The sequence below is a fragment of the Brachycentrus maculatus genome, unplaced genomic scaffold (assembly GCF_059751285.1).
Source record: "Brachycentrus maculatus isolate JH-2025_06_01 unplaced genomic scaffold, ASM5975128v1 h1tg000202l, whole genome shotgun sequence".
Classification (NCBI taxonomy): Eukaryota; Metazoa; Arthropoda; class Insecta; order Trichoptera; family Brachycentridae; genus Brachycentrus; species Brachycentrus maculatus.
The window spans coordinates 1,357,147-1,372,690 of NW_028280953.1; the positions used below are offsets into that span (position 1 = coordinate 1,357,147).

The 15,544-nt window shown below is 35.4% G+C and overlaps 1 protein-coding gene across 1 annotated transcript; it reads left to right on the plus strand.

The window, feature by feature from the left end:
* The first annotated feature begins 3,676 nt into the window (after positions 1-3,676).
* Positions 3,677-15,476, plus strand: LOC148307274 (aarF domain-containing kinase 1-like). The gene is made up of 6 exons (XM_088263639.1): positions 3,677-4,239; positions 6,262-6,672; positions 8,424-8,597; positions 9,986-10,186; positions 12,268-12,934; positions 15,215-15,476. Exons 1-5 carry the CDS (start codon positions 3,817-3,819, stop codon positions 12,595-12,597), a joined length of 1,539 nt encoding a protein of 512 aa, XP_088119765.1. The 5' UTR covers positions 3,677-3,816; the 3' UTR covers positions 12,598-12,934; positions 15,215-15,476.
* Positions 15,477-15,544: the final 68 nt, after the last annotated feature.

The window sequence follows — 15,544 nt, forward strand, 5'->3', positions numbered from 1 at the left end:
ATTACATATTTGAAAAAAAAATGTTTTCATTATACAACTGACATTTTAAGATTACTTGTTTTAATCTAACTAGGCACTTATGAATCCAAACATTATGACGTCAAAAAAACACATATTTTTTAAAAATTTAAATAATAAAAAATTATTTCATAGCAATGCAGTCAATGCGATGCAGTGCCCTATGAACTATTAGGTGGGGATAAGGATTAGAAGATATAAGAAGGGATAAGGATATGAAATATAAAATCACAAATCTAGGCCTCAAATATAAATTATACAAAAAAAATGTAACTATGTACCTATGCATTAAGAATAATTTATTTATTGATTTGGCGTTTAATTTGTAGAACTCCATTTTAATTTATGTATTAATTTTAAATCAAACACAGATTTTTTGAGTCTACTAAGTTGTATTTTATTAACAAAAACACATAAAAAATTATATTGTGACAGTTGTTTCGCCTTGTTAGGGCATTATCAAACGAATGTCGAATGGGACATTCGTTTGATAATGCCCTAACAAGGCGAAACAATTGTCACAATATAATTTTTTATGTGTTTTTGTTAATAAAATACAACTTAGTAGACTCAAAAAATCTGTGTTTGATTTAAAATTAAAACATAGAATAATTTATTTCTTATAATTCTATCAGAACCAGAATGTATTGAATTTTATACGACGTGGTTATAATGAATTTGTTTCACAACATTTCGTTCAAATTGCGCTATTTTTTTCCTTTTTTATTCTTTTGCATTTCACATTACATTTTAATTACAAGTACAAAAAAAAATATTAATACAAAAAAGATCGCACAAAGGCATGGCCTGTGTGTGGGTATACATTTTATTTAAGGTTAAAATAAAAGGCACTTGCAAGAATACAATATTATTGTTGTAAATATATCAAGAATGTAACCTTTATAGTTTTTTGCTTCAAAAATTATTATTAGCGTACATTTTACATTTATTAATTTTGTGGGATTTTTTGTTTATTCCGTTCATTTTGAAGGATTGCCATAAATAACGAAAAAATAGCTTCATTTAATTTTTGATAAATATTTTTTTTATTTCTTTCTAAGCAAGAGTAGGTACCTAATTTCAAGGGTCGTGAAATATACACTTTCTAAAATTTAAATTTTAAATAAGTTTCTTTTTTCAACTTTATGTTAAAAACCTTCATCAGTTTGACAATAATATTTATATAAATAATGGCATTTTTATTAATTAATTTTTTTAAAGTTTTTTTTTATAATTTGAATCAAATACTTTAATATGTGCTGGTTTTATAATATATACATATTATAAAACCAGCACAAGTTAAAGGAAAAAAACATACACATACGTCACAATCTTTCAAGACGTAGATTCCATTTTTATTACTAATGTGCTTCTAACGAAATGCAATTTGAATTGATGAAACTCAATTTATTATGACACGGACTGCAAGTTCAATTAATATTTTTTTTTATTTGCAGGGTTTAGTATTGCAGTAAAACGAATTATTGAATTGTTTCCGACAATGTATGCTTGAATTAACAAAACCCGTTAAAAGTTAGATCCTTGGCCACTGTATCTTCGTCAGGACCCAGGTACCAAAAAACCCAATGTGATCGCAACGTTGTTCGTTATGTTTGATGAAATGTCAATTTATGCCATCGGGCAAAGTTTTGTTTGCCACATCGTCAGTAACCGACACGCAAGGGACCGGTGGGCATCGCCTGTTGACGCCAATCAACGTGCCTTTCGGACTCAGTTCAATATTTGACCAGGTGGTTAGGTTCCTTAAATCTTTCCACCCGTGAAACAATCGATTGTCAACCGGTAACCCGACCACCAGGTCGATTATCGAAATGAGTGCGAAAGGCGCGATGAGTGTCAATAACGGAGCAGACGTTCGAAAAAAAACGCTTCAACGGCAAACGCGCGCTGCCCACCGATTCACTGCATGGCGGCTATTGACGTGGCAAACAAAACTTTAAGACCTACCCTTTCGAATGAGACTAATTTCACCCTTTTACGACCTCCCCTTAACGATTGGCGCCAAATACAAATTAGCGAAGTTAGCTGCCAAACCCGTATGCATCAAATCCCTTAACGTTTACATATCTTTATTCGATTCTAGATCAGTGTAATGTGGAAGAAACGATACATTACCAAGAGTGACATAATGGCATATGGCATTCCTCGATAAGTTTGTTAGAGTCGCTAGATTTTTTATATACATTAAAATTGAAGATTTCAATCAATTTTCGAATTGTATGATATCGGTAGCTTCGATTATTTCTGTCGTTTTTTTTCCATTTTCTTATAAATAAATATTACAAAAGTCTTTCAGAGGATTTTGGGAAATGCACACATCAAGAAAAACACGTTTAAAAAGGAAGACATCCATTGCGGTGGATTTTAATCTCCCACCAAAATTCAAAGAACCAAAGGGTTTTTCTTTTATTTTAAAAGAGGACATTTTTTAATTTGAATTATTTACAAAAGTGTTACGGACAGATCGCACACCCCGTGCGGCGGCCCTGAAAAGGAATTCCAGGCGCCTGGCGGCGAGCGAAACGGTCGCCCGTCGTAATGCGGCCCGAAGAAGGGCCTCTAGGAATTATACCAATTTTGATATGGCTTCGGCACCAATGTATTAGATATAAGTAAGGATAAGAAAATGTGTTAAATGCGCCTAGATATTAAGTAGAATAAATAGATTGTTACTGATAATGTATAGGGTAAAATAACTCGTAATTATTGTTGAACTGTTGGAACGGCACCGGTACGGTATAAAAGTGTAACCCGTCCGGTGCCCATTAGAGAGAGACAGAGATATGGCTGTCTCTCTCCCCCGGCCGCTGATTGGCTGTACTTTCCCACTGTCGGGCGGTACGCGATCACGGCCGGGTATATAGAGGGCGCATTTTTTGGTAATAAACCAGTTCTGGTGTGACTGTTGAAACCTGTGTTTCATTTCTCCGCTCCCGCTCCTTGGACGACTCGCCGCGCCGCCAGCCTGGACCGTTTCGCCTCATTGTACCGATTCACGGACCAGTTTCGGAAAGCCCTTATCAGGGCTATTGAGGTTGACTTGTCGGTCCAGTGCCGCTCTTCCCGGCTCATACATCCAGTCACCTCCGTCCGTATCCAGCTTACTCGGTAACTCGGTACGGCGGGGCCGTCTGGAACGTCACCCCTTACAACGGTGGCAAAGTTGGGAGATTCCGAGTGAAGACCAGGCGTATATATTTCTTCAGTCATCGCACGTAACCCACGCCGGTTACAAAAAGTATTTTAGTTAATACTATTTCTGTGAGCCTAAGCGGTTCATTATTAAAAATAGGTATCAAATTGTGGTAGAATGGGTTCGAAGCCAGAAACTATGACTCAAGAGTCCACGACACTAACCACGGGACCACAAACCGACACTAGTTTTGTGAAATTTGAACAGATGTCACTAATGAAAAAAATTCTCCTGTATTCTAAAATGTCTTAAAAGACCAACCATTCGCGCAATATATTTGTTAAGACGGCAAATATTGACAACATCGCTCAATATAATTATATTCTTTACTCTTAGTAAATGTAAATTCCATATAACGTCATGGGTAGGTACGCTTCACGTTTTCGCCTAGGTAGGTATTTTTAAATACATAAGATGGCAACATTATGAATATTGTGTTTTGACAGTCCCGCTGTCATTTTCAAAAAATGTGATGTAACATTATGTCCGAGGTGCGCAAATATTTGTATTCAAATATTTAAGCTCAAAGTGCTCTTTGGCATAAGTTAGTATTTAAGATAGTTTACGCTTAGTTTAATTCAGTGATGTTTCGAAGAGCGTTGATTTACGGAGCCGTCGGCGCGTCCGTCGTCGGCACTGTCGTGAGTTTGCATCGAAATAACTACGAATTAAATGCCATTGCACTAGTCAGGATCGCCAGATCGACGGCCACCGTCGTGGACATAGGATATTTGTATCAAACCAAGCTTTATAATAAGGGCTTGGATAATACTAGCGATGAATATTACGAACTTAGGAATAAGGTACATAAGATTGCCGCCCAGAAGCTTCTTAATCTCGCGCAGACGAATGGGGGGGTTTATATTAAGGTCGGGCAGCACATCGGCTGCTTGGATTATCTGCTGCCTCAAGAGTATGTGGATACTATGAAAGTTCTTCACAAAGATGCCCCATCGAACACGATTGACCAGCTGTATAAAGTTATTAAGGAAGACTTGAAGAAAGACGTAAGTTAACTACATTTTGAGTGTGTCCAAATACTTGTTCACAGATTTATCTCCAATTATGAGTTATTTTTTTAAATTATTTCGGTCAAATTATAAGCAATAATATTTTTTTTACAACATTTTGAGTGTGTCCAAATACTTGTTCACAAATCTGGATTATCTCCAATTATAGGGGTATTTTTCATTATATTTTTTGATATCTCATCAAAGATGAAGGGCGTCCTGGCATTTACGGGGCTGACGACCATCATAGGCTGGTTTATGTGATCACTTTACACACGTGTAACATTCATCAATTCTACCCATTATTGACAACCACACTACTCAAATTCTTGGAAGTTCTTTATATATGAACCAATTCAGAAACATTGTTCTTGAATTACTTGAACTTCACTAAATGCCCAGACTTCCATATTTTTTCTTCATCGTTGATGAGATGTCAAAAAATATTATATTTATATTTTACTTTATTTTGTCCGCCTCCGTAGTGTAATGGTCAGCATGCTCGCCTACCGTTCTGGAGGTCCCGGGTTCGATTCCCAGGGGGGTTTAATAAATATAAGTGATTTTTTCACTCTAATATTTATTCAATATTACACTGGACTGGTACCTGAAGTGGAGGGCTGATCACCTTTCCTTCATGTGTAATCGATCGAGATAACACTGCGTTTATATGAAGCAGTGCCCTATGCACCATTGGGGTGCGGTAAGGGATTTATTATTATTATTATTTTAAATTCTGTTGCATTTCACAATATAATATAAATACACATACAAAAAAAAACATAACATAATACAAAAAAAATATCCCACAAAGGCATGGCCTGTGTGTGGGTATACATTATATTTTAGGTCATAGTAAAGGGGACTGGCAAGAATACAATGGATATTATCAGAAATAAAATTAGATTAAAAGTGCTAATATAAACTACAAATATTTGATTCTAACAGAAAACTAAAAATGAAAAGATGAAAATGAAAAAGTTAGAAAATATGTACTAAGTGAGTTACACATTTAAAAGAAATAGGAAAATGGAAAAGGGAACTAAAAATCACGTTTTCAAGCGTTTCTCAAGTATGTGAATATAATTCAGGATTCGGACATCACATATGGAAAGTGTCTCTGCTTAATAAAAATCTTTCCTCATCCCACCATAGATGGCTATTGTGAGCTCTCGCATACTGTGTTACGAATTTGATCAATATATCTAGATATATTTTCAATATCATCAATATTTAAAGCGACATTTTAAGTGTGTCCAAATATTTGTTCACAAATCTGGATTATCTCCAATTCAAGGAGTTAATTTTCATATTATTTTTAGACATCTCATCAAAGATGAAGAAGAATATGGAAGTCTAGGTATTTACGGGGCTGACGACCGTCATAGGCTGGTTTAAGTGATCACTTAGACTCACGTGTAACATTAACCATTATTGACAACCACACTACTCAAATTCTTGGAAGTCCTTTATATATGAACCAATTCAGAAACATTGTTCTTGAATCACTAGAACTTCACTAGAGACATCTACTGGTGAGATGAAAAGAAGCTTTTTATTGAGCAGAAACTCTTATATCAGTATGTGAGGTATCGAATCAGACCACAACCCGATATTAAATATAATAAAATAATAATAAACCCTTATCCGCACCCCAATGGTGCATAGGGCACTGTGTCATATAAACGCAGTGTTATCTTGATCGTTTACACATGAAGGAAAGGTGATCAGCCCTCCGCTTCAGGTACCAGTCCATGGTAATATTGAATAAATATTACAGTGAAAAAATCACTTCTATTTATTTTACCCCCCTTGGGAATCAAACCTGGGACCTCCAGAACGGTAGCCGAGCGTGCTGACCATTACACTACGGAGGCGGACAATATAGCACAGCGAATCGAAATATAAAAGTTTTCCATATGTATAAATATTTCAAATGTATTATATTATAAATAAAAATGTAAATATATTAAATAAAAAATAAATGAAAATATTATTGAAAATATTTGTCTTTTTCAGCCGGAAGAACTATTTGTAGAATTCGACCCCGCCCCACTGGGGACGGCTTCCCTAGCCCAAGTCCACAGAGCCAAATTGAAAGACGGCACCCTGGTGGCCGTGAAAGTCCAGCATCACTACGTGAAGAAGAACACCAAAGCCGACATCCGCTCCATGGAAATGCTCGTGAAGCTCATGTCCTGGGTCTTCACGGACTTCAGCATGCAGTGGCTGGTGAACGAGACCAAGTTCAACATCTTCCACGAGCTGGACTTCCTCGAGGAGGGACGAAACTCGGAGAAGGTCGCTGGCATGTTCACAAACTACCCTTGGCTCAAAGTGCCGAAAATTTTCTGGGAGTACAGCACCGACCGGGTTTTGGTCATGGAGTACATCAGCGGTGGACAAGTCAACGATTTGAATTATATGAAGGCAAGTAATACTATCTATTAACACACTATCTGCGGGCGGATTCGCACTCATAAAAGAGATAAACATCTCTGAAAAGAAGTGATAACATTCAACCATACTATATATACATCGATATGAGATCAAAAGATGCCGCAAAAGTCATGCGTAAAAATAACTTATTAATAATAAAATAATAAAACCCTTATCCGCATCCCAATGGTGCATAGGGCACTGTGTCATATAAACGCAGTGTTATCTTGATCGTTTACACATGAAGGAAAGGTGATCAGCCCTCCGCTTCAGGTACCAGTCCATGTTAATATTGAATAAATATAACAGTGAAAAAAATCACTTATTATTCTTTTACCCCTCTTGGGAATCGAACCCGGGACCTCCAGAACGATAGCCGAGCGTGCTGACCATTACACTACGGAGGCGGACAGAACAAACAAACAAACAGAAGAAATAACTTACACGCAATTTACGATGAGTCGAGTGAAAAGGTAAAATTACCCTTCCCGCCCAACATCACCAGTCGAGTGAATTAACACATTTCTGACGGGTGTTTTTTATGTCTGCGGACCGCTGGCAAAGGGGTTGGATAATTGCGTACGTATAGTTAAGACGTTAACAAAGAGATTAATATACAATATTCATAAAAAAACGTTAAATAATTCCTTCTTTTTGTAAAAGCTATTAAGTTGTTTGATTCTTATGTAAAATGCAATTTCACTAAGAACTGTCTGTAGAAAACATGAATTTTATCAACTTTATAATGTAAAACAACTTTGATTTTTTGTTTTATAGAGTTGATTTTTTTACTTTGTAACTCTGATGGTGAGTATATGGCGCTCACTTCTTTCAAGAACGTCATAAATCAAAAATTGTCAATTTTCAGTTGTCAGTTGTTCAGTTGTGTTTTCGGAATGCCCAGAAAATGTACTATATCCCAGCAAAAGGGGCATATTTTTAACTTAAATATTTACCCGCTACAGGGCAGAAAGTGTTGTTTTTGCATTTTGAAGAAAATGTATTGTTTAATTATTTTTTTAAATATGCTAAATATTTTTCAAATGGAGAAAAAACCTTCAGATTTTACCTTAAACGATCTGTTGTGGAGTAAAAAGTTAAAAATAAATTAAAAATGTAAAAAAAAACTATATATGTACTTAGTTAATGTTTTATGTAAATTAGGTTATTTTATTAAATATACTAAATATTTGAAAATGGAGAAAAAACATTCATGTTTTACCTAAAAAGATCCGTTGCACAGTGAAAAGTTCAATAAGTGGCTTGATATTTATTTTTAATACATTGCATTATATTTTTTAACTTTAAAAACGTTCTCCTGAAAAATCAAGTTTTTTTATTTATGACGTTCTTGAAGAGAGTGAGCGATGTGTAACCCTGATGATGACAATGTTCTTGTCGAAACCGGTTGGAGAAAAATGTGCCAAAAAGTATCTGCAAAAAACATTCAAGAAATTGAATTTTATCAATTATTATTGTCACTTCTTAGTCTTAGAAATTAATATTATTAAAGAAAACCTTAATTGTTTTCCGACCATTATTATTATTATTATATTTCTATGTGCAATTTAAAAGGCTTTTATAATAATCCTTCGCTTTGATTATAGATTATTTATTATTTTAATATTAATTATTTTTACTACTTCTTTTTGGTATTACATGTTGTTTATTACATTGTTTAAAACTATTCTTGTACCGTCAGTAAATAAATCAATATTATGTGTTTGATACGCTGATTGCAGGCAAACAAAATTGACCCCTACGACCTGTGCAGAAAACTAGGGGACCTGTATTCCAACATGATATTCATAAACGGCTTCGTGCACAGCGACCCCCATCCCGGGAACATCCTGGTGAAGAAAGATCCGGGGGATAAGGACATAACCGTCTATCTACTTGACCACGGTTTGTATGCGGTTAGTTATCTTCTGGGAATATTATTCGTATAAATCGTGGAGTTTTATCCCGTAAAAGGGAGTGGTTAGCTTTCATCATAGCTATCTTATAGCCACTCTGAGTAATGATTTAATACTACTGAAGAATTAACCCATTTTCAACATTTTGAGTGTGCCCAAATACTTGTTCACAAATGAAAGGGTTTCTGCTCAGTAAAAAGTTCCCTTGTGAAGTTCTAGTGATTCAACCACAATGTTTCGAGTTTAATCAGTATATTTTGAGTGTGTCCAAATACTTGTTCACAAATCTTAACCATCTCCAATTATAGGAGTTAATTTTCATATTAATTTTTGACATCTCATCAAAAAATAAAATACCAATAGATGTCTCTAGTGAAGTTCTAGTGATTCAATAACAATGTTTCTGAATTGGTTCATATATATAGAACTTCCAAGAATTTGAGTAGTGTGGTTGTCAATAATGGGTAGAATTGGTGAATGTTACACGTGTGTAAAGCGATCACTTAAACCAGCCTTTGACGATTGTCAGCCCCGTAAGTGCCCAGTCTTCCATATTCTTCATCTTTGATGAGATGTCAAAAAATAATATTAATCAGTATATCTAGAAGTTCCAAGAATTTAAGTAGTGTGGTTGTCAATCATGGGTAGAATTGGTGAACGTTACACGTGTAAAGTGATCACTTAAACCAGCCTATGATGGTCCAACCTTCCATATTCTCTTCATCTATGTTGAGATGTCAAAAAATAATGTAACTAACACATTATTTGCGAGCGGTTTTTTCTTTGACCTCGGCCTTAGTTATACTCTGCCAATCTGCCTCCCATTCAATATTAATAAGTTTAGTTAGTTTTGTCCGCCTCCATGGTGTAATGGTTAGCGTGTTTAGCTACCGTACTGGAGGTCCCAGGTTCGATTCCCAGGGAAGAGGGGTGAAAATTAATATTTGTGATTTTACTCTATAATATTTATTTAATATTGCCCTAGTCTGTTTCTTGAAGCGCAGGAGTGATCACCTTCCCTTCATGTAAGTAATGATCAAGGATTACACTGCCTCAATACTAAGCAGTGCCCTATGCACCATTGGGTGCCGATAAGGGTTCATTTCGAACCCTTATCCGCACCCCAATGGTGCATAGGGCACTGCATCATACAAACGCAGTGTTATCTTGATCGTTTACACATGAAGGAAAGGTGATCAGTCCTCCGCTTCAGGTACTAGTCCAGGGTAAGATGGAATAAATAATAGAGTGAAAAATCACTTATATTTAATTGACCCCCCTGGGAATCGAACCCGGGACCTCCAGAACGGTAGCCGAGCGTGCTGACCATTACACTACAGAGGCCGATAAGGGTTAGAAAGAAGAATCAAAAGTTGTTTTGTTTCCAGACCCTGACGGATAACTTCCGCTACCACTACTCCCAGTTCTGGCTGTCCATTATCAACAAGGACCAGCCCGGGATGAAGCACCACGCCGAGCAGTTGGGCATCACGGGGAACATGTATGCGGCGCTCGCCTGCATCGTGTCTGGGAGGCTGTGGACCTCCATAGTGGAGGGAATCGGAAACGTCACACCTGGTGAAGAAGAGGTCAGTTCCACGTTCGTTCTATAGCCGATGTTCTGAGGAGCGGGAAATACGGATATTATATTTTGAATATTTAAAGCATTAACTTTGTGGATCATTGTAATATCTTCTCCACAAAATCTATTTTTCTATAGTAATTTTAAACTTATAATTGAATTAAAATGATATTACTATCGTGATTTTAAAACAAAGTTACATTTGAATTATAAAATGGAAAATCACAATGTTAGTGTTTCACATATCGCTCACTCCTTTCAAGAACGTCATAAATCAAAAATCGTCAATTTTCAGTTGTGCATGACGCTGGATGTTTTACCTTATGGATGACATATCGCTCACTCTTTTTAACAACGTCATTTATCAAAAATTGTCAATTTTCTTTTGTGCGTGTTTTCGGAATGCCCAGAATATGTACTATATCCCAGCAAAATCGGCATATTTTTAACTTAATATTTACCCGCTACAGGGCATAAAGTGTTGTTTTTGCATTTTGAAGAAGAGGTATTGTTTAATTATTTTTTGAAATATACTAAATATTTTTCAAATGGAGAAAAAACATTCAGGTTTTTCCTAAAAAGATCTGTTGCACAGTAAAAAGTTAAAAAAGTGGCTTGATATTTATTTTTAATACATTACATTATATTTTTAAACTTTAAAAAGGATCTACTGAAAAATCAAGTTTTTTTGATATATGACGTCGTTGAAAGGAGTGAGCGATATATAGTCATAAAATAAACCCTGAATAGGGCTACAGGTTGTTGCCGAAACTAGTCGGTTTTTAATAAAAATGTGTGTGGGTCAAAAAACAAAGTATTTTATTTCTCCAAAATACATATAATACGGATACATATTCATTAATGGGAGGAATGTCCCTCATTTAGTGTGGGTATGTCCAATTTTTTGAAAAGAAAGATTTAAATTGAAAACAGGATGTGCAAAAGAGGGTATGCAGTTGACAAAAATTGATTATAGATCGTAAAGATCTATCAGATTTAGTGGTGACTTATTTAGAAAATATGACAAGACGAATAACACAAAAAATTAACTATATAACAGATCTAGATCGATATAAGATATTGTATCCATTGTGTCTATTGTATTGTTGTATATTTCGTATTGTGTTTATGTAGATAAGGTGATAAGGAGAGTTTTATCTATATCACGCTGCTTCTCCGCAGGGGTAGGCAGAGAGAATCGAACGCCACACCACTCTGTCTTTGCAAACATTCTTCGCCTCTTCTACATTCATGCATCTCCTAATACATACTCGACGATTATTACGACTCCTGACCCGGCCGCTTTCAAGTATTTGACATACCTGATTGTGCCAAGTTTTCCTCGGTCTTCCTCTACCTCTTTTCCCAACTACATTCGCTTCATAAATTTGTTTAACCGTTGTTTCCTCACTCATACGTTCCACATGTCCAAACCATCTCAACACACTAATCTTAATTTTATCGATAATACTATGTATCCCAGCCTTGCATTCTTTCCTTATTTCATCATTCGAACATCTATCAAACATCGTTTTGCCACACATTCGTCTGAGGGATCGCATTTTGACTGCATTCAGTCTGCTTTCATCCTTCTTTTGCCAACTCCATGCTTCACTTCCATACATAAGGGTTGGACCAGAACTCCGTTGTGTACTGCCAGTTTAGCCTTCCTGATAGATTTTTATTTGCTAAAACTGATTTTAGTGCACCATTCACTCTGTTCCCAGCATTCACTCTCCTTTCTATGTCTTTATCAATCATTCCATCCCTAGAAAACATACAGGCAACACCTTGGCCATTCTCCAGCCCATGGGAACAAGAGGAAGGCGTTTTAATTTGTCGGCTCATCTTTTCCCCGCTCCAGACTTGACGGCCCGAGATTGATTGACGACGTTTTAATCCATAATTTTTTTTAATATCATTATCAGCAACATCTTATTATTATTATTATTATCCATGTCTTTATAAGGGCCCTTGAGGTAGTATTTTACGAAAATGGCGCCATACAAATTATCCAAATTATTATTATTATTACCCTATATTGTTTTATCTATGTATATTGTTACTAAAAATCTTATTTTTTCCCAGAGAGCCACGATAAAGAACCAGCTTCCCGCCGTGGTGGATCAAATAGCAGCCTGTCTCCAAAACATCGATCGCCAGGCCCTGCTCATCCTGAAGACCAACGATCACATCCGGGGCATCGAGTACGCGCTCCGGACCAGCCACATGATGTGCGGCTTCCGCGTCATGACCAAGTGTTGCCTCGTCTCCGTGTACAACCAGCGCCTCAACCAAACAAAGTCTGTAATAGAAATGCTGTACCTGAAAACAGCTAAAGCGTGGACACTCCTCAAGTTCTACATAATCGTGTCTTTTATTGACTTAAGAGCTAAATTCCAAAAACTCGCCGTATAATCGACTAGTCAAAGTGCCATATCAAGATTGATTTATTTAGCCATGTATATTTTAATATTTTTCCTTGCGTCAGTCTCAGTCAGTACCTAACAGCTACATTGTAGACTATATCGTAGTCATACAGGAAAAAGTGACCAAGTGCATTTTTTACAAAAACGTGATCAATTACTATTTGATATCTTACTAGCTTAATATGTATTGCCCTGAAAAATACCAAAGGATTTTAAACTTGGAAGTATAATATATTTACTTGTTAAAAATGACTAACTGCATTGAAGTTTATTTTCTTGCCAAGCAAAAGTGACTTAAATGGCCCTCCTGAACATTTTACGTTTTGGTAGTTGGTTACTTACCCCTGTACGACTATGATATACTCAATGAACAGCTTTTTTCATCTACCACTGATGAAATAAAATCATTTCATGATTTAGCATCAACTTTGTGGAATAACGTTATGATTTAACTATAAAAATTAAATTTCATTAATTGATTCGGCAGCCTATTCCATGGTAACTATACATTTTTAATTAAAGTTTTACTTAGCAAATACCACTATTTCTTAAAATCTATTGTGACATGTGTTTCGATGCATTCCGCAGTTTGGAAATGATACAGAGTTTCATTTTAATGACCTGATGAATTAGTGTTTTTTAAAAGTGGTATTACACAATGTGAACGATGAATGATAAGGAGAGTGTTATATTACCATACCACAATGTTGACAAGGCTTTTAATATACATAATATGTTACATGTTGTTTTATATTTGACGGTATTTTTTGTTGTGTTTTCAGTTTGCGAATTCCATGTTAAGTTTTTGTCTATTTGTATACCTAAGAATTAAGTGTTACCTTTGTTTTTTTTAAGATAGGAAGCGACACGAAGAGTAAAAATTATTATGATGAATTTTTGTATATCATTAATGTCTCAGTGAGATGAAGCGCCTGTTTTTTTATTTAAAAAAAGAGAAATATTTGTTTATTTTAAATTATTTACGAAAAAACTACAATTTTATACTATTTCTGTGAGCCTAAGCGTCTCATTATTAGAAATTGGGGTAGAGTGGGTTCGAGCCGAGAAACTCTGACTTAAGAGTCCGCGACACTAACCACAGAACCACAACCCGACAGGTTTTTAAACTAAGGGAAGATGAATGTGGGAGCATTCTAGGGCTTATGATCTGGCATTTGGCTGGCTTAAGTGATTACTTTATACACTTGCGTGATGTTCACCATTCTACCCATTATCGAACATCCATATTGCCTTGATTTTGACCTATAATGTATTTTAATATATCGCTCACTCCTTTCAACAATGTCATATATCAAAAAACTTGATTTTTCAGGAGATTGTTTTTAAAGTTTAAAAATACATGCAATAAACTTTATTAAAAATAAATATCAAGCCACTTATTGAACTTTTTACTGTGCAACAGATCTTTTTAGGTAAAACCTGAATGTTGTTTCTCCATTTGAATAATATTTAGTGTATTTAAAAAAAATAACTAAACAACACCTTTTCTTCAAAATGCAAAAACAACACTTTCTGCCCTGTAGCGGGTAAATGTTGACTTAAAAATATGCCGCTTTTGCTGGGATATAGTACGTTTTCTGGTCATTCCAAAAACATGCACAAGTGAAAATTAACAATTTTTGATATATGACGTTGTTGAAAAGAGTGAGCGATATGTCAGCCATAGGATAAAATATCCAGTGTCTGATAGAATAAATTAATTTAAAATTATTAATTCTCATGTTGAAATTCGTATTTTCTGAGGCTTTAGTGATTATTTAGATTGGTATAAATTAGTTTTATTTCTTTTCACAGTTTAGATATATATATTTATCTTTTTCATAGACTGTCTTCCGTGTGTTTCCTTAGATTACTACAGTATCATTAACAAAGCTTATGATTGTAATATGTGAAAATCACAAAGATCATTCATGTATGTGGATTAAAAATAAGATTCAGAAGGAGTATACTGTTGTCCGCCTCCGTGGTGTAATGGTCAGCGTGTTTAGCTACCGTGCTGGAAGTCCCGGGTTCGATTCCCGGGGGGGTGAAAATAAATATTAATGATTTTACACTGTAATATTTATTTAATATTACCCTGGATTGATTTAATATTATCCTGAAGCGCAAGAGTGATCACCTTGCCTTCATGTGAGTAATGATCAAGATAACACTGCGTCAATTCGATGCAGTGCCCTATGCACCATTGGGTGCGGATAAGGGCTAAAGTAAAAAGTAATATTAGATTGGAAGCAATGCCAATGCTGATTTTCAGAATTCCGCGAAAATCTAGGTCAAATTCCCCAAACTGGGGAAAAACAATGTTCCGATTCCCCAAACATTTATCCCAAGGAAAACGAGTTTTCATAAAAAATCGACTACTTATTTTTTTATTTTAATTATTAACGCCCCAATTGGGCTTGTATGCTTATAAGCGTCTACCGCTCTCTATGTAAAAGACGCTTTAAAGCGTTTCCCGCAAACAATGCATTGACTAGTAAAAATACTGCCAGCATTGAAAGTACTCTAAGCAAAGAGACATAATCAATACTATGCTGCAAATCAAACTGGTTTAGATCATTTTGCTTGTCTCTGACAGTCGTTAGAGGTAAAAAAATCACGGTCAATCAAAAATCGAGAGCGGGAGACGCTAAGCTTTCTATTTGCTTACTTTTGGTAGAGCGTGAGATGCCAAAAAACATTGTACGGATCGGAATTGGGTTTGCGGTTAGTACTTGTGATTAGTTTACGACCCTAATTATCTTACTAATTAGGGTCGGAACTGATGAATAAACCACCCGACAACAATGTGTCAACTTTTGATGGAACATAACCTTGTCACACGGAAGAACTTTTGAAAAAGAAAAATTAAATATATTATTCTAAGCAAAAAACTTATAAACAATTCAAAGATTTATACCAAAATTATACATACC